This window comes from Melanerpes formicivorus, unplaced genomic scaffold (assembly GCF_026170545.1).
Source record: "Melanerpes formicivorus ecotype bairdi unplaced genomic scaffold, bMelFor1.0.p_v2 SCAF_353, whole genome shotgun sequence".
NCBI lineage: Eukaryota > Metazoa > Chordata > Aves > Piciformes > Picidae > Melanerpes > Melanerpes formicivorus.
This window is the reverse complement of record NW_027142705.1, coordinates 14,444-32,016: the sequence shown is the minus strand read 5'-3', so window position 1 is coordinate 32,016 and position 17,573 is coordinate 14,444. Positions and strand designations below refer to the sequence as shown.

Here is a 17,573-nt window from a genome sequence, read left to right as displayed (position 1 = left end):
GTGGTGACAAGGCATGAGTGCTGCTGGCCACCTCCCCAGGTGAGCAGCTGAAGGACTGCCTGTCCCACCTTCGGACTGGGAAATACCAACCAGCTTGCTCTGGGCTCAGTGGTTCTTGCCTGTCCTGTGCCTGGGTGAGGTCCTTGCTGTTTGTGTCAGCCAGAGAGCACAGAAGGGGGGAGGTGGAAGGGACCCCTGGAGATCATCTCCCCCCCACCCCCCTGGCTATATCAGGGTCACCCAGGGCAGGTCCCACAGGAACACATCGAGGTCTTGGAAGTCCCTAGAGAAGGAGACTACAACCCCTCTGGGCAGCCTGCTCCAGGGCTTCAGCAGCCTCACACCAAGGAAGTTTTCCCTCCTCTTGAGGTGGAACCTCCTGGGGTCCGGTTTGTGACTGTTGTGGATGCCCCTGGCAGGGCTGTGAAGCCTGAAGACCCCCTGGGCCTGATGTGTGTTGGGCCTGTGGCCCCTCTGAACACTAGGATGAGGCCTGTGACCCCCCTGAGCCTGGCACTGAGGGCTGTAGCCTCAGGGAGAGGCCTTGTAGCCCCTTGAGCCTGGCTGGGAGGGCTCTGGACCCTGTGGGGCCCCAGGCACGGCTGGGAGGCCTGCACAGCACCTGGGCCTGAGGGCTGGGAGGCCTCGGGACCGCCTGCCCCCCCCCCCCCCCCCCCAGCTCTAGCGGTGGCAGCCCCCAGCCCCCTGCGGCCTTGCAGTGCCTGATGACGTCTCCGCAGTGACGTCACCGCAAGGCACCGCCAGGCACAGCCCTGTGTCCCCCCCCCACCCTTCGCGTTGCTATGGCAGCAGCAGCCGCGCCTCCCAGCATGCCTAGCGCGGGACTCCGTTGCCCGGCATGGCCCAGGGGGCGGAGGCGGCCGCGGGGCCGGGACTTCACTTCCCGTCGTTCCCCGCGCGCGGGGAGGCCGTACGGTGGCCTGGAAGGCGGCGGTCGCGTGACGGGCGGCCGGGCGCTGCTCGCCAAGATGGCGGACGAGGAGGGCGAAGCGCTGCCGCGCTCGCTGGTGGCGGGGCCGCAGCGGAACGGCGGCGGGAGCGGCGGCGGCGGGAGCGAGGGGGCCCCGGCTGGACCGGGCGGGCCCCGCGTCGTTCGTATCGTCAAGTCGGAGTCCGGTTACGGCTTCAACGTCCGCGGTCAAGTGAGCGAAGGTGGCCAGCTGCGGAGCATCAACGGCGAGCTGTACGCCCCGCTGCAGCATGTCAGCGCCGTGCTGGGCGGCGGGGCCGCCGACCGCGCCGGGGTGCGCAAAGGGGATCGCATCTTGGAGGTGTGAGTACGGGGGGGGCCGCCGCCCCGCCCCGCCCGCTCTCGGGGGGCTGCCTGCAGCCCGCCCCCAGGCTGCCTTCCTCTCAGCCCCGGCGGGGCCGAGCCCCGGGAAGGGGTCTGGGGGAGCTGGGGGGGGGCGAGCCGCCGGGAAGGAGAGTGTGGAGATTTTTGAGGGGGTTGAGCTCCGAGAACGGGGGGGTGGAGGCTGCCTTTTGCTGGGGGGTTCGGGAGAGCCTTGAGGGGGTTGTGGAGGGGTTTGGAGGAGCCCTGAGGGGGCTGAGCCCCCGGGTAGAAGATCTGGAGGTGATTTGGGGAAGTCTTGGGGGGGGGCATGCCCTGGGGTGGGGATGTGGATTTGCTACCTCTTGCTGAGGATTTGGGGAGCCCTGGGGGGGTCTGTGGTGGGGTTTGGAGGAGACCTGAGGGGGCTGAAGAGGAAGCTAGGGAAGATCTGAGGGCGCTGAGCCCCCCAGGAGGATTTTAGAGGTCTTGAGGGGGCTGTACCCCGGGGAGGGGATTTGGGTTTGCTGCCCCTTGCTAGGGATTTGGGGGAGCCCTAGGGGGGGCTGTGGAGGGGTTTAGGGGAGCCCTGAGGGGACTGAGCTCCCGGGTGGGGGTGGGGGGGGACTCTGGGGGGGTCCTGAGCAAGCAGAGCCCTGAGGGGGTGACGTGGGGGGAGCTGCCTCTTGGTGGGGATCTGGGGGGGCCCTGGTGGGGCTGAGCCCCAGAGGGGTTTGTGCTGCCCTTATGTGGGGGAGTCCTGAGCCTCTCTGGGGGCTGAGGGGCCAGATGGGGGCTTGCCTGGAGCCTCTAATGGGGGCCTTGGCCAGCATCCCCTAGCTGGGGGCTGGGGGGCTGCATGGGGGTGGCTGCCCCCCAGCAGGCAGGCTCCCCTTGAGGAGCTGCTTAGGTGCTTTGGGGACCCCCAGTGGGGGGGGGCCTGGCCTGGCCCTGCTCTCCCTGGGGGCTTGGGGCAGCCCTTCCTGGGCTGGAATGGGTCAGGCTGCTCTCCCTGGGAGCCCTTTAGGGGCCTCATGGTGGAGGGGGTTGGGACCCTTCTGAAGGGTCTCTCATCCCTGGGGACCTCTGTGCAGGGAGGGTGTAGGCTGTCTCCATTCTCCTCTTGAAGGTCCCTTTTTGGGCCATCACCTTCCTCCCTGAGGGCTCTGGGCTGGGGGGTGGTGTGTGCAGGGCTGGAGTCTGTCAGCAGCAGATCTGTAGGAGCCACATCCGTGGGTCTGGAATGGGACTGGTGGAAGGGGATGGCCACAGGGAGGAGGCCCCTGGAGAGGCCCCTGGTGAGGAGGAGAAGGAGGCTTGGAGATGTGGAGACTGACTCTTGAGTGGGCCAGGGCCAGGTGTGAGGGCTGAGACCTTGCTGAGGAGGCCAAGGGGATGCTGGAGGAGGGAGGAGAGCTGGCCTGGCATTGCCTTGTTGGGTGAGGAGAGGGCACTCTGCAGCTGGTGGCCTGGTGCAGGAGGCAGCAGAGCTGGGAATGGCACTGGGGGCTTGGACTTCTCCCCTGGGTGGTCCAGGGCTATGCTGTAGCTGTTTCTTGACTTCAGGAGTTGTGATGGGAGCCTGAAAACATCTTCCCAGGAGGACACTTTGGCTGTGGTGAAGCTCTTCTGCCCCCCAAAACTCCTTTAAACCTCTGGGGGCTGGCATCAGGGGAATTTCTTTGAGGGCTTCCTGGGCCTCAGCCCAGGTGGGATTCTTTTAGCCTGTTCCACCTTTCCTGGTGGATCCTGGGGACATCAGCTGAATCTCTGAGGGCTTTCTGGAGCCTCCTCCTGCTCCTGATGGATTTTGGGCATAGCAGTAGAACCTCTCTGAGGGTTGAACCTCTCTGAGGGTTGAACCTCTCTGAGGGTTGAACCTCTCTGAGGGCTCTCTGCAGCCTCAGTTTGTCCAGCTGGGATTTTTGTAGTCTGTTCCCCTTCTCCTCATGGACCTTGGGGACAGCTCTTGAAACTCTGAGGGCTTCCTGGAGCCTCAGCCCATCCAGCTCTGATTTCCTTAGCATGTTCCTCTTCTGATGGAGCCTGGGGACATCAGTTCAGTCTTCGAAGGCTTTCTGGGAGCCTCCTTTTCCTGATGGATCTTGGGGTTGGCTCCTTAGGGATTTGCTCTTCATGCTGAGTTGGTTCAGTTCAGCTCCTCCTTAATGCCAGCTGGCAGCAGCAGGAATGCTTTGTTGGAGGCCTTCTGAGGGACATCATCCATGTGTCTGGACCCACCAGAGAAGATCTGTCCTGGCCCAGCAGAGAAGATCTTTGCTGCCTAGCCCATGGCTGGAGCTCCAGCTGTGTCCCTGCAGGAGAAGCTGCTCTGGGCTTTGTTTCTGCCTGACCCAAATTCTTGCTGCTTTGATTTTCCCTTCTGTGCAGAAGAGCCCTTTCTGGGGGTGGAGGTGAGTTCTGCCCCTGGAAGCTCTCTGGAGGGGAGCAGCCCGTGGTGACCCAGGGCAAGGTGTCTGCTGTGGGGTTGGTTTGGAAAGGACCTTGGAGATCATCCAGTTCCAAGCCCTCTGCCATGGGCTGGGATATCTCTGCCAGCCTAGGCTGCTCCAGGTCTCATCCACCCTGGCCTTGAACACCTCCAGGGAGGGAACATCTGTTAAGTGCTGTGCTTGAGCTCAGAGGTAGGGCTCAGTCTGTTGTCCAGTGGTGAGGCCCCAGCTGGAGAGCTGCAGCCAGTGCTGGGCTCCCCAGTTCAGGAGGGGCAGGGAACTGCTGGAGAGGGCACAGCAAAGGGCTGGAAAGTGCTGAAGGGCCTGGAGCTGCTCTGAGATGAGGCCAGGCTGAGGGGCTTGGGGCTTTGGAGCCTGGAGAGGAGCAGCCTGAGGGGGATCTGATCAATGCTGATCAATACTGCAAGGGTGAGGGGCAGGAGGATGGGACCAGTGGTGCCCAGTGCCAGGCCAAGGGCCATGGGCACAACCTGGACCATCAGAAGCTCCACCTGAAGGTGAGGAGGAACTTCTGGAAGTGCAGGGTGGTGGAGGCCTGGAGCAGGCTGCCCAGAGAGGTGGTGGAGCCTCCATCTCTGGAGTCATTCCAAAGCCACCTGGAGGCCATCCTGGGCAACCTGCCCTGGGTGCCCTGCTGCAGCAGGGGGCTTGGGCATGGTGACCTCAGAAGGTGCCTTCCAACCCTGCCCCATTGTGTGATTCCAAGGCTGGCTGCAGGGTCAGGGTTCAGCCCCTGGTGTTTGAACCAGCCTGACCTTTACTCTGTCACCAAACAACCCTGGGGAGGGCCTGCAGGTAACACTTGGAGGCTCTCTGGACCTTCAGCTTCCTTCTCTCTGGGTGGAAGGATGAGGACTTCCCCCTGCTCTGGCTGCCACCTCTCATCTCCTGGGAGAGGCTGCTTTTAATTTGCTCAGCTCTCCTCTTGTCCTGCTGCCAACTTGGCTCTCACCCTGCTTCCACCATCGACTTCTTGTGGCTTTTCTTCACCTCCCTGCAGAAATCAGGCCCCAGAAATGCTCTGGACTTGAAATCTCCACAGGAGGACACTGGGTAGCCCCAAGGCTTCTCAACCCCACCAGCTCCTACAATAGTTCTGTTTTCTCTTCCACCACCCAGAGCACAGTGCTGGGGAGGTCCTCCAGGAGCACAGGGGGCCCTGCTGCCACCCTCCCAGCCCTGCTGCCCACTTCCTCTGCCCCTGGAGGCTCTGGAGCTGTGGTGAGCTCCCTGGGCTGGGTCTGGGCTGGAGGAGCATCGGTGGCTGCTCAGGGGCTTTGCAGAGCTCGGGTGGTGTCGAGTGCCCAGGGCTGGGTCTCCCAGGGTGGTGTCCACTTTGCATCCCAAGTCCCAGCAAATTGCTCTGGGGCAGAGGAGCTTGGAGCAGGAGCCTGGGAGATGAGTCCTGTCCACTCTGGGGCCTCAGGGGGTTGCTGAGGCTGTCACTTGGAGCCACCTGGTAGCTGGTCCGTGGGGTCTCTTGTCCCCTCCTCTCTCCATCAGCTGGCTCTGGATGTGCTGGAAAGCCAAATAACCTCTTGTCCCTGCATGACCTAAACATGAGCCAGGGGGTGCCCAGGTGGTCAAGGAGGCCACCAGCAGCCTGGCCTGGAGCAGCAGTGGTGTGGGCAGCAAGAGCAGGGCAGGGATTGTGCCCCTGGGCTGGGCACTGGGGAGGCCACAGCTGCAATCCCAGGGTCAGGGTTGGACTCCTCAGGGCCAGAAGGACTTTGAGGGCTGGAGCAGGGCCAAGGAAGGGCAACAGAGCTGGGGAAGGGTCTGGGGGAGAGGGCTGGGGAGGAGCAGCTGAAGGAGCTGGGGGTGGTGAGGCTGGAGGAGAGGAGGCTGAGGGAGACCTCCTTGTTCTCTACAGCTCCTGAGAGGAGGCTGGAACCAGGGTGGGGGTTGGGCAGGGACAAGAGCAGAGGAGATGACCTCAGGCTGCCCCAGGGGAGGTTCAGCTCGGCCATGAGGAACAATTTATGTCCTGCAGGAGTGGTCAGGGCCTGGCCCAGGCTGCCCTGGGAGGTGGTGGAGTCACCATCTCTGGAGGTGTTGTAGAACCCTGTGGCCATGGCACCTGGGGCCAGGGTTTGGTGGCCATGGTTGGGTTGGGTTGGGTTGGTGTTGGACTGGATGATCCTGGAGATCTTCTCCACCCCACCCAATTCCATGAGTCTATGGCCTCATCGATGGGAGCCTGGTTTTCCATGTGAGGTGGAGCCCAACCTGCTTCCCACCCTCCCCCAAACCAGGGGGGTGTTGGGTGTTGTCTGTAGGGATTGAGAGCCCTGTGCCCATCACCAAGCCCTTTCCCAGCATCCTAGACTGGTTTGGGTTAGAAAGGACCTCAAAGATCTTTCAGCTCCAACCCCCTGCCACGGGCAGGGACCCCTCCCACCAGCGCAGGCCACTCAAGGCCTCATCCAGCCTGGCCTGGAACACCTCCAGGGAGCAGGCTGAAGCTGGAGGAGGGGCTCCTGGGGGCCCTCTGGGCTGGCTCCTGGCATGAAGGTTCTGTGGAGTCATCTCCACCTTGCTGATGGCTCCTGTCCTCTGTGTCCCACAGGAATGGGGTGAATGTGGAAGGAGCAACGCACAAGCAGGTGGTGGATCTGATCCGTGCTGGGGAGAAGGAGCTGATCCTGACGGTGCTGTCGGTGCCTCCTCACGAGGCTGACAACCTGGACCCCAGTGACGACTCCCTGGGCCAGTCCTTCTACGACTACACAGAGAAGCAGGCAGTGCCCATCTCCATCCCCACCTACAAGCACGTGGAGCAGAACGGAGAGAAGTTTGTGGTTGGTATCAAGCTGGGAGGGTGGCTGTGGGTGTCCCAGGGTGCGCTGCCGGTTTGAACAGACCCCTGAGGGCCACCACTCGTCCCCCATCTCCACCTGGACATCAAGCTGTTGACCCTTTGGATGCTGCCATCCAACCAATTCTCCCTCCACCCACCCACCCCACCCACATCTCTCCACCTTAGAGGGGAGGATGTTGTGTGGGACTGGGTCAGAGTCCACCTGGACACGAGCCCGGGTAGATGAGAGGTGGGCTTGGTTTGTGCTCAGCATGGATCCCCCCGGCTGTGGACATGCTTTGGTGCTGTCCACCTTTACTCTTGCTGGGCCTGGTCATTCCTCTGCACCTCCCTTGCCCTTCTGACCACGCTCCCTGCTGCACCCCAAGGGACCTTTGGCCTCACCTTTTGGAGCAGAAAGCTGCCTTCAGCTCCTGCTGACCCTGCTGCTGCAGGCTGCAGGAGGCAGCGCAGGGCTGGGGGGCAGCGCAGGGCTCGGGGAGGCAGCGCAGGGCTCAGGGGGGCACAGGGCTCGGGGGGCGGCGCAGGGCTCCGGGGGGGCTGTGCAGGGCTGGGGGGCTGTGCAGGGCTGAGGGGGGCACAGGGCTCGGGGGGGCTGTGCAGGGCTCAGGGCGGCGCAGGGCTCGGGGGGGGCTGTGCAGGGCTGGGGGGGGGGCGGTGCAGGGCTCGGGGGGGCGGTGCAGGGCTCGGGGGGAGCAGCGCAGGGCTCGGGGGGGCTGTGCAGGGCTCAGGGGGGCACAGGGCTCGGGGAGGCTGTGCAGGGCTCAGGGGGCAGCGCAGGGCTCGGGGGGCGGCACAGGGCTCGGGGGGGCTGTGCAGGGCTTGGGGGGTGCTGTGCAGGGCTCGGGGGTCGCAGGGCTCGGGGGGCGGTGCAGGGCTCGGGGGGGGCTGTGCAGGGCTGGGGGGGGGCGGCGCAGGGCTCGGGGGGAGCGGCGCAGGGCTCGGGGGGCGGCGCAGGGCTCGGGGGGCAGCGCAGGGCTCGGGGGGGGCTGTGCAGGGCTGGGGGGGGCTGTGCAGGGCTCGGGGGGGGCTGTGCAGGGCTCGGGGGGGGGCTGTGCAGGGCTGGGGGGGGGCGGCGCAGGGCTCGGGGGGGCTGTGCAGGGCTGGGGGGGGCGGCGCAGGGCTCGGGGGGCGGCGCAGGGCTCGGGGGGGCTGTGCAGGGCTCGGGGGGGCGGCGCAGGGCTCGGGGGGCTGTGCAGGGCTCGGGGAGGCAGCGCAGGGCTCGGGGGGCAGCGCAGGGCTCGGGGGGCAGCGCAGGGCTCGGGGAGGCAGCGCAGGGCTGGGGGGCTGTGCAGGGCTGGGGGGGGGCGGCGCAGGGCTCGGGGGAGCGGCGCAGGGCTGGGGGGCTGTGCAGGGCTGGGGGGGGCGGCGCAGGGCTGGGGGGGGGCTGTGCAGGGCTCGGGGGGCTGTGCAGGGCTCGGGGAGGCAGCGCAGGGCTCGGGGGGCAGCGCAGGGCTCGGGGGGGCAGCGCAGGGCTCGGGGAGGCAGCGCAGGGCTCGGGGGGGGCTGTGCAGGGCTCGGGGGGCTGTGCAGGGCTGGGGGGGGGGGGCGCAGGGCTCGGGGGGCTGTGCAGGGCTGGGGGGGGGCAGCGCAGGGCTGGGGGTGGCAGCGCAGGGCTCGGGGGGCGGCGCAGGGCTCGGGGGGCGGCGCAGGGCTGGGGGGGGCTGTGCAGGGCTGGGGGGGGGCTGTGCAGGGCTCGGGGGGGCGGCGCAGGGCTCGGGGGGCGGCGCAGGGCTCAGGGGGCGGCGCAGGGCTGGGGGGTGCTGTGCAGGGCTCGGGGGGGCAGAGCAGGGCTCGGGGGGCAGCGCAGGGCTGGGGGGCTGTGCAGGGCTCGGGGGGCAGCGCAGGGCTGGGGGGCTGTGCAGGGCTGGGGGGGGGCTGTGCAGGGCTCGGGGGCGGCACAGGGCTCGGGGGGCTGTGCAGGGCTCGGGGGGCAGCGCAGGGCTGCGCCGGGCAGGCGGTGAGGCTGTGGGCTGCCCGCAGGTGTACAACGTGTACATGGCCGGGCGGCAGCTGTGCGCCAAGCGGTACCGCGAGTTCTCCATCCTGCACCAGAACCTCAAGAGGGAGTTCTCCAACTTCACCTTCCCGCGGCTGCCCGGCAAGTGGCCCTTCTCCCTCTCCGAGCAGCAGCTGGACTCGCGGCGCCGCGGCCTGGAGGAGTACCTGGAGAAAGGTAGGGACGGGGGAGGGGGGGGGGCCCAGAGCTGCGGGGGGGGGCCCAGAGCTCCACCACTGGTCCAGAGCTCCAAGGGTAGCTCAGAGCTTTGCAGATGACTCAGGGCTCCAGTGGTGGCTCAGAGCAGTGTGGGTAGCCTGGAGGTCCAAGGGCAGCCTGGAACTCCAAAGGTGGCCCAGAAGCTTGCAGGTGTCCCAGAACCTGAGAGGCAGCCTGAGGCAGTTTGGGCCCAGATGATTTGTTGAGCTTGTCCTAAACTCCCAGGCAGTTTCAGGTCCTCTGGGATGACTCTTTGGAGGAGGAGGTGCTGCTTGGGAAGTTCTTGACCACTTACAGCCTAGCATGAGCCTGCTGTTGGGGCCTGAATATCTGTTGGGGCCAGGGAATATCTTGGTGGGACACTGAGGAGATGACTCAGAGGATTCAGGCTGGGCCAGTCCTCATGCCAGGACATAACCTGGAGAGCTCTTGGTGGAGGAGGTGTCTCCAGGCTGGAGATCCCACCCTTTGTCTCCCACCACTCCAGAAGAGCCACTTCATTGTTTCCACATCTCCTGTGGGTCCCACCTGAGCATGGAAGGTCTTCTCCTTGCCCTGTACCCCCTAACCTGCTGTCCCCGTGCCCACAGTGTGCTCCATCCGTGTCATTGGGGAGAGTGACATCATGCAGGAGTTCCTGTCGGAGTCAGATGAGGTAGGTGGGGATGGGACTGATGTTCTGCTGGGACCTTCGCTGGTGGAGGCCTCATGGATGAGAGGAAATGGCCTCAAGTTGCACCAGGAGAGGTTTAGGTTGAGTGGACACTGGGAGAGTGGTCAGGCACTGGAACAGGGAGGTGGTGGAGGTGTTCAAACAACGTGTGGCCGTGGTTTGGTGGTGGGTTGGTAGGACCATAGAGCTGGTTCAGTTGGAAAATCACTCTGAGACCATTGAGGCCAACCACCAACCCTACCCCACCATGGCCACCAAACTGTGTCCCAAAGTGCCTCCTGTCCTGCTTTCCAAGTCCACCACAGCACCACCAAGTCATGAACTTGATGATCTCAGAGGTCTTTTCCAACCCTTGCCCAAGCCAAGAAAGACCAAACAACCAACCCCTCTCCTTCTGCTTCCTTTCCTGATGGTCTCTGAGCTGGTGGCAGCTCTGTGTGAGACCTTCTGGTCAGAAAGGTTCTCATCTGTGTGACCTGCTCCTCCCAGGGTCTTGCTTGGCCTCCAAGTGCTGCCTCTTCTCCAGTGATGATTGAAGTTGTCATGTCCTGGAGCTTTCACTCCTTGCTGGAAAACCCAGCCCCATCCTGGTCTGAGGTTGGAGCTCATCAAGACCTTTGAGGTCCTCAAGACCTTGGCATCAGTGGTGGGACTGTGATTGCCTGGAGCTCACAATCCTACTGCTGCTGCTAAGGCACCACCACTAAACCCTCAGCACCAGATCCACACCTCCAGGGGTGGTGGCTCCACCACCTCCATGGACAGCCTGTCCCAGGGCCTGGAGAGCCCTTTCTCTGATCCCATTGTTCCTCATGCCCAGCCTGAAGCTCTCTTGGTGTAACTTGAGGCTGTTTCCTCTTGGCCTCTTCTTGCATGTGAGAAGAGACCAACCCCAACTTGCTCCAACCTCCTGTGATGGAGTTGTAGAGAACCAGAAGGTCTCACCTCAACCTCCTCTTCTGAAGAGGTTCCTCCTAAGTCTTGTGGTTGAGCTCCTTCTCCAGCTTGGTTGCTCTTCTAAGTCCTCTCTGGTGGAGACCAGAATGGGATCCTTGAAGCCTACAGAGCCAACTGGTCCCTCAAAGCGGCCCTCTGGACCAGTGGTGTGAGACAGTGAAGACCCTCAGAGGTGAGCTGGACACTGCTGACCTCTGTCTCCTGTCCTGCAGAACTACAACGGCGTCTCGGACGTGGAGCTCCGAGTGGCGCTGCCGGACAGCAGCACCGTGACCGTCAGGGTCAAGAAGAACAGCACCACAGACCAGGTCTACCAGGTGAGCTGCTGGGTTCCTTGGCCTTGCCTGGAGGAGAAGCACAACTCAAGATGTCAACCAAGACCCTGTGGCCACCAGCTTGCTCCTCTGAAGTGCAGGCAAGGACTGGCCACAGCACTGTAGCTAGGAGATGAGGGTCATGGAGATCTCTGCCCTCACCACCTGCCATGGTCCTCTGGCAGGTTTGGCTGCAGGCTGGCATGGGTTCAGAGATCTCCATGTCCTTGTGTCATAGATTCATAGAATGGGTTGGGTTGGAAGGGACCTTGAAGCTCATCCAGTTCCAGCCCCCTGCCTTGGGCAGGGACATCTCTACCAGCCCAGGTTGCTCAAGGCCAGCCTGGCCTTGAACACCTCCAGGGAGGAGGTATCCACAGCTTCCCTGGGCAACCTGTTCCAGCCATCACTGACCTGTTCCACTGTCATCACTGGGCTGTCCCTGGTGGCATCTTGAGGTTGGTGGGTGGCCCTGAGCACCACCTGGGCTGGCTGTGGTGAAGCTGCTGGATCCAGGAGCCGCCAGCAGCCACTGCGGGAGTCTGTGGCTGGACAGTGGGCAGTGGCCTTCTTGGGGTGTCCTCTAGCCAGGTGACCTTTGGCTTCTCCCAGAAGCTCATTGCTTCAGGTGGACGCCTAAAGAGAGTGGATTTCAACCAGCAGTGCAGGAGGAAGGTGGAGAAATGAGTCAGGAGATGTGGGGGAACACCACTGGAAGGGGAACTCCAGTGGCTGCTGCAAGCAGAAGGTTGGAAAGAGCTGGCCCCAGGAGGTCCCAATCCTCAGACCAGGATCCTGTGGGTCCCTGGGATCCATGGTGGGGACACAGCCCATTGAGTGTCCCTCACCCCTCCTGAGGGAGGTGAGGTGGGCTGGAGAAAACTGCTGGGAAGGTGTGCTCCCCTCATCTGCTAGGACTGGAGACCTGCCAAGCAGAGGTGACCCAAGTGCCAACCACGGTGGCACCTAAAATCCAGAGCTTAAGACAGCACCTAGAGAGGAAACCACAAGCTGTCCATGGGGACCATCCCCTGGGCTCAGGGAATACTTGGGAATGCCAGGTCTGAAGCCAACCCCACCTCAGGATGGGATGGATGCTGCTGGCCTCTGGTTCCTCAGCAGGCTTTCCTGTTGTCCTTCAGGCTGTGGCTGCCAAGGTGGGGATGGACAGCATCACTGCCAACTACTTTGCCTTGTTTGAGGTGATGAACCACTCCTTTGGTGAGTCCGGGGGCCACCTGGGCTGAGGGGGCTTCAGTAGTGGTCTGGATGAGGGCAACCTCAGGCACTTTGCAGATGACACCAGATTTGGTGGGACCTTGGTCTGCTGGAGGGCAGGAGGCTCTGCAGAGGGATCTGGTCAAGCTGGATGCATGGACCAAGGTCACTGAGATGAGGATCAACCAGGCCAAGGGCTGGGTCCTGCACTTGGGTCCCAACAACCCCAAGGAGGCCCCAGGCTTGGGGCAGGGACTGGAAACTGCCTCGTGGGAAAAGACCTGGAGGGGTTGGTGACAAGAGCTGGAGATGAGCCAGGGAGGGCCCAGGGGGCCAAGTATGCCACCAGCAGCCTGGGGGCATTCAGAAGAGTATGGCCAGCAAGGCAGGGGAGGCTCTGCTGCCCCTCTGCTCAGCACTGGTGAGGAGGCCCCAGCTGGAGTGCTGGGGCCAGTGCTGGGCTCCCCAGTTCAGGAGGGGCAGGGAACTGCTGGAGAGGGCACAGCAAAGGGCTGGAAGGTGCTGAAGGGCCTGGAGCTGCTCTGAGATGAGGCCAGGCTGAGGGGCTTGGGGCTTTGGAGCCTGGAGAGGAGCAGCCTGAGGGGGATCTGATCAATACTGCAAGGGTGAGGGGCAGGAGGATGGGACCAGTGGTGCCCAGTGCCAGGCCAAGGGCCATGGGCACAACCTGGACCATCAGAAGCTCCACCTGAAGGTGAGGAGGAACTTCTGGAAGTGCAGGGTGGTGGAGGCCTGGAGCAGGCTGCCCAGAGAGGTGGTGGAGCCTCCATCTCTGGAGTCATTCCAAAGCCACCTGGAGCCACCTCTGCTCCATGGCCACCGCTGGAGGGGTCCCAGGTGACAGCAGAGGGCACAGGGAGGGAGGCCCCAGGGCTAGAGGCAGCCTCGGAGCAGAGCCCAGGCTGTGCCCAGGGCCAGGTGCCGCTGGCTCAGCCCCACCCCTGTGCCCTGCCCAGTCCGCAAGCTGGCTCCCAACGAGTTCCCCCACAAGCTCTACGTCCAGAACTACACCTCGGCCGTGCCGGGCACCTGCCTGACGCTGCGCAAGTGGCTCTTCACCACCGAGGAGGAGGTGCTGCTCAACGACAACGACCTGGCCGTCGCCTACTTCTTCCACCAGGTGTGCCCCGGCTCTCCCTGCCCCCAGAGCGGCACAGCTGCCCAGGGCCAGGCCTGCCCAGGGCCAGGCCTGCCCAGGCCGGCCCCGAGCTCTGCTGGCCCCCAGCCTGCCGGCAGACCTGCTCGGCTGGCTTCTGGGAGCACGAGTCCCTGGTGGACGCCTTGGTGGTGGTGTGGTGTGGTGGGGAAGCAAGAGAGGTGTTCAAGAGATGTGGAGACTGTGGGCCATGGTGTGGTGGCCATGGTGGTTTGGGGCTGAAGGTTGGACTGGGTGGTCTCGGAGGTGCTGGACGTGGCTCTCGGGGACGTGGCTTGGTGGCCCTGGTGGTGCTGTGTTGAAGGTTGGACTCGGTGATCCAAGCCAGCCAGCTCTCTGATTCCATGACTGCTGTGGGAAGTTCCCTTCTTGGGAACTTGGCTTGGGTTTGCTTCCCTCAGCTGCCAGTGGAGATGGGGAATGGACTTCTCCTGCCCCACCCCAAGGTGGTGGCCCTGCCTGTGTCTCTGGAGTGTGGCTTCTGCCACCCTGTCCTTGTCTGTCCCCAGAGGCAAAAGCAGGCCTTAAGGGACCAGATCTGTCCTCTTCTGCCAGAGGGCATTCAGCCAAAGTCCCATGTGGATGCTCCAAGCATCTGGGTGCTCCCCAGGGCAGTCAGGGGCTGGTAGCAGGAGCTGGTGACTTTGAAGAGCCACCAATTTGAGCCTCTCCATCCTTCTGCCCCTCTGGGGACCTTGGCCAGCATTTGGGGCTGTGGGTTTGGACCTCGGCCACCTTCTGGGTGGTTGTTCAGAGCAACCTCAGGGCCAACAAAGCATTTGGACTTGGGGAGGACTTCTCCAGTCTGACCTCCTGGGGTTCCTTTCCCTTCCTTCTTCAGGCTGTTGATGATGTCAAGAAAGGCTACATCAAAGCAGAGGAGAAGTCCTACCAGCTACAGAAGCTGTGTGAGCAGAGGAAGATGGTCATGGTGAGTTGTCCACCCTGTCCCCTTTGCTCAGTGGTCTTAGAGGTCTCCTCCAACCCAACCAATTCTACTGTACTATGGTCCTGGGAGGTCCCTTCCAACCCTATGGGCTATAAAGAGTCAGAATAGGGCTCTGAGCAACCTCATCTAGTTGAAGATGCCCCTGCTGATGGCAGTGGGGTTGGACTTAGATGGTCTTCAGAGGTCCCTTTTCAAAGGCCTCTCCATTGTCTCGGGCATGCTGGAACCAGTGTGACCTTGGCTTCACACCCCTTGACCACAAGACCTTTTAGGGTATTGCTGGTGTTGAAAAGTTGAGGTTCTGTGGCCATCTCCAGCCCTTTGGGGAACCTTCTCATGTCCCCATCACCTTTGGTCATGGAGAGACAAAGGTCTTCTCCAACCTCCAAGATGGTGGTGCTGGGTTAGCCAAGGGAGGGAGGTCCTGGCCTGCTCTTTATGGGAGCTTCTGCCCCTTGAGCTCTTAGTTCTTGGGGTTGTCTTCCCAGCAGAGGACTTCCAGGGATGCAGGTCCCCCTCAGAGCTTGCTGTTGGCTCAGGGACCTTCATCCTGGAGAGAAGAGTAGCAGCCTGGGGTCCTCCTCTCCCTCTTGGCTGCCCTTGAAGAGCAGCAGCCTTGGGGTCCTCTCTTCTGGGCTGGTTGCTCCTGAAGAGCAGCAATCTTCAGATCTTCTCTACCTCAACTGCTCTTGAAGATCAGCAATTTAAGGCCTCCTTGCTTCACCTCGACATCTCTTGGGGGGTGTCGTCCTCCAAGCTGCTTTCTCTGCCTCGGGCTGAACCCCACGGGGGTCACCTGAGAGCCCTCTGGGAGGCTGCTGAGCACCAGGGGCTGTGGGCGCGGGATGTGGGCAGCAGGAAGCCATGGGGGCTCCCTTGGCTGTGGGAGGGAGGGGGGGATGTGCTGGGGGTGGTCTTCTCTTTGGCCTACCCCCCTGCTTCTGCCGTGGCAGTACCTGAACATGCTGCGGACGTGCGAGGGCTACAACGAGATCATCTTCCCCCACTGCTCCTGCGACTCGCGGCGCAAGGGCCACGTCGTCACCGCCATCAGCATCAAGCACTTTAAACTCCACGCCTGCACCGAGGAGGGGCAGCTGGAGGTGAGGGCCTGGGCGGCCTGGGGACAGCTGGAGGTGATGGAGGTCTGCTGGGGGTAGCTGAAGGTCGAGGGGATTTGCTGGGGGCCCTGGAGGCGGCTGGAGGTCGTGTGCCTCGTTCCAGAGCACCCACCCTTCGGGGGCATCCCGATACCAAGGGGTCTCAGTGACATCCCCGTCCCAGGCACTCCCATCCCAGTGCCATCCCCATTCCAAGGCACACCCATCCCTGTCTCAAGCCCCATTCCCCTTTTCTGTGGCTTCTCCTTTCCCTCCTTCCCACCTTCCCCAGGCTTCTCCTGGGCCCATCCCTGACTTCTCCTGTCCTCCAGAACCAGGTGATCGCCTTCGAGTGGGAGGAGATGCAGCGGTGGGACACAGATGAGGAGGGCATGGCCTTCTGCTTCGAGTACACGCGGGGGGAAAAGAAACCAAGATGGGTCAAAATCTTCACCCCCTACGTAAGTGTCCCAGCAGGAGCTTCCCGAGCCGCTCCCCCTCGGGAGCCCTGACGGAGCTCTGACGCTCCGTGTGGTTGCGCCTGGTGGCCGCCAGGTGGCGCTCGCGGCGCGGGGAAGCCGCGGGGCGGTGGCCGGCAGCGAGGTTGTGACCTTCTCGTTGCAGTTCAACTACATGCACGAGTGCTTCGAACGGGTCTTCTGCGAGCTCAAGTGGAGGAAGGAGGTAAGAGCTGGAGCCTTGCAGGAGGCACCTCCGTGGGTCTGGACTGGAGCCTTCTGGCAGCCAGGGTGGCTGCTGGAGCTCAACAGCAGCTTGGCTGAGGGATGCTGGGGTGCTGGGAGCAGGGGGCCAAGCTCCTGATGGAATTCCAAAGGGTTGGACTCTAGGAGCTGGGCTGTAGGTGGTGGATGTGACTGGCCAGCATAAACCAGATCCAGGCTCTCTGGCTGGTCCCCCTCTTGCTGCTGCTTTCCCCTTTGCTGGGAAGCTGCTGAGCAGCTCCCAAAGCAGGGCTGCTGGTGCTAGATGTGCACAGGAAGAGCAGCTCTGAGGTTCTGCTGATCTCCTGTCCACCACGAAATCAAAGCCCAGGTCTTTGTGGGGACCCTTGGGATCCTGGCACTGGCATCAAGGGGACATGGTGGCCCTGTTGTGTGCCCTCTCAGGAGAGCCTGAGCTGCATGTGGCTCTTCAGAGGGTGAGGCTGGATTGCTGTAGCTCCCTTCAGGGACATCAGGGTGGCTTGAACCTTGTAGGTGAAGTGGGAGATGGAGGAGTCCCAGAGTGGGGGAACAGTCACCAGAGCTGGGGGGACAGGAGGAGGTAGTTTTGTCCTCCTTTGCTGCTCAGCCTGCCCTGGCTCTTGGCAGCCTAATTTGGGTCACCTGCAGTCTCTGGGCCTTTCCTGGAGGGAGGGGAAGGTGCTGATGGAGCTGGCAGAGGTTGGGGCCTCCTGAGGGACCCAGGCAGCTGCCAGGGCTGCTCCTGGCCTCCTTCCTGCCCTGCTTTCAGCTCCAGCTCCAGTCCCTGGGCTCAGCCTGCAGAGCACCTTTGGCCTCTTCAGCCAAGTTGGGTGAAGGTGGCACTGGGAATCCTTGGAGCTAGACTGGGAGATCCTCCCTGGTTCTCCTGCTCATTCCAGTGAGCTGGGACACACCAGAGCTGGGATATGACATGGATCAGTGCCAGAAGGCCCTGGGTGGAGCTCTCCAGGAGGTACAGGATGTGGTTTGGATGCCACCTTCTTGGCTTCTCACCCTGCCACCCCCCCAAGCCACCCTGGTGTTGGTTACTGGTGGGCTCAGGGGTGGTTTGCTGGGAGCTTGGTGAGGTCCAGACTGGGGCCAGGAACCATCCCTGGGGCTGGGGGCCAGGCAGGACCCCCAAATCCCAAGACCCCTTCTTAGGCCCTGTCAGGGCTGCTGGTGCAGTTTGGGAGCAAGGTGGACCCCAACTCATCCCTGGTGCCACCACGAACCCCAACTGCTGCAACCATAAACTGCAGCTGGTCCTGCCACGAACCCCAGCTGCTGCCACCACAAACCTCAGGTGATGCCACCTTTGAGCCCCAGCTGGTGCCACCATGAACCCCAGCTGGTACCTCCACAATCTCTAACTCCCTTCTTCTCTTCCAGAACATCTTCCAGATGGTCAGGTCACAGCAGAGGGATGCAGCCACTTAGCCCTTGGTCATCTCCTGCCATCACCTCCCCTCCCCCCCTCCTCACCCCCTTAATTAACACTTTAAATTCTGTTGTAATTAAAGCCCTTAACTAAAGGTTATTAATTAACAACTCCAGCTGCCAGCCCCCTGGCTTTGCTGTGCTGACCACCCATGGGTGTCTTCTCACAGCCACTTGGGCCCTTGCCCAGTTGGGTCTGGGTTCATCACCAGTTTGCCCCAGCACAGAGTGATGGAA

General features: G+C 62.8%; 1 protein-coding gene across 2 annotated transcripts; it reads left to right on the top strand.

Moving 5' to 3' along the window:
* The first annotated feature begins 950 nt into the window (after positions 1–950).
* On the top strand, positions 951–17,447 carry SNX27 (sorting nexin 27). 2 transcript variants are annotated; one of them, XR_010992273.1, is made up of 13 exons: positions 951–1,294; positions 6,335–6,566; positions 8,570–8,762; positions 9,395–9,459; positions 10,647–10,751; positions 11,891–11,969; positions 12,944–13,107; positions 13,985–14,074; positions 15,046–15,195; positions 15,525–15,653; positions 15,817–15,876; positions 16,796–16,869; positions 17,289–17,447. XR_010992273.1 is itself a non-coding variant. In XM_068170357.1 (12 exons), the coding sequence occupies exons 1-12, from the start codon at positions 990–992 to the stop codon at positions 17,334–17,336; spliced, it is 1,620 nt and encodes a 539-aa protein (XP_068026458.1). In that variant the 5' UTR covers positions 952–989; the 3' UTR covers positions 17,337–17,447. The 2 variants fall into 2 exon arrangements, 1 of the variants encoding a protein (XP_068026458.1); XM_068170357.1 differs by lacking the exon at positions 16,796–16,869 and having other exon boundaries at positions 952–1,294.
* Positions 17,448–17,573: the final 126 nt, after the last annotated feature.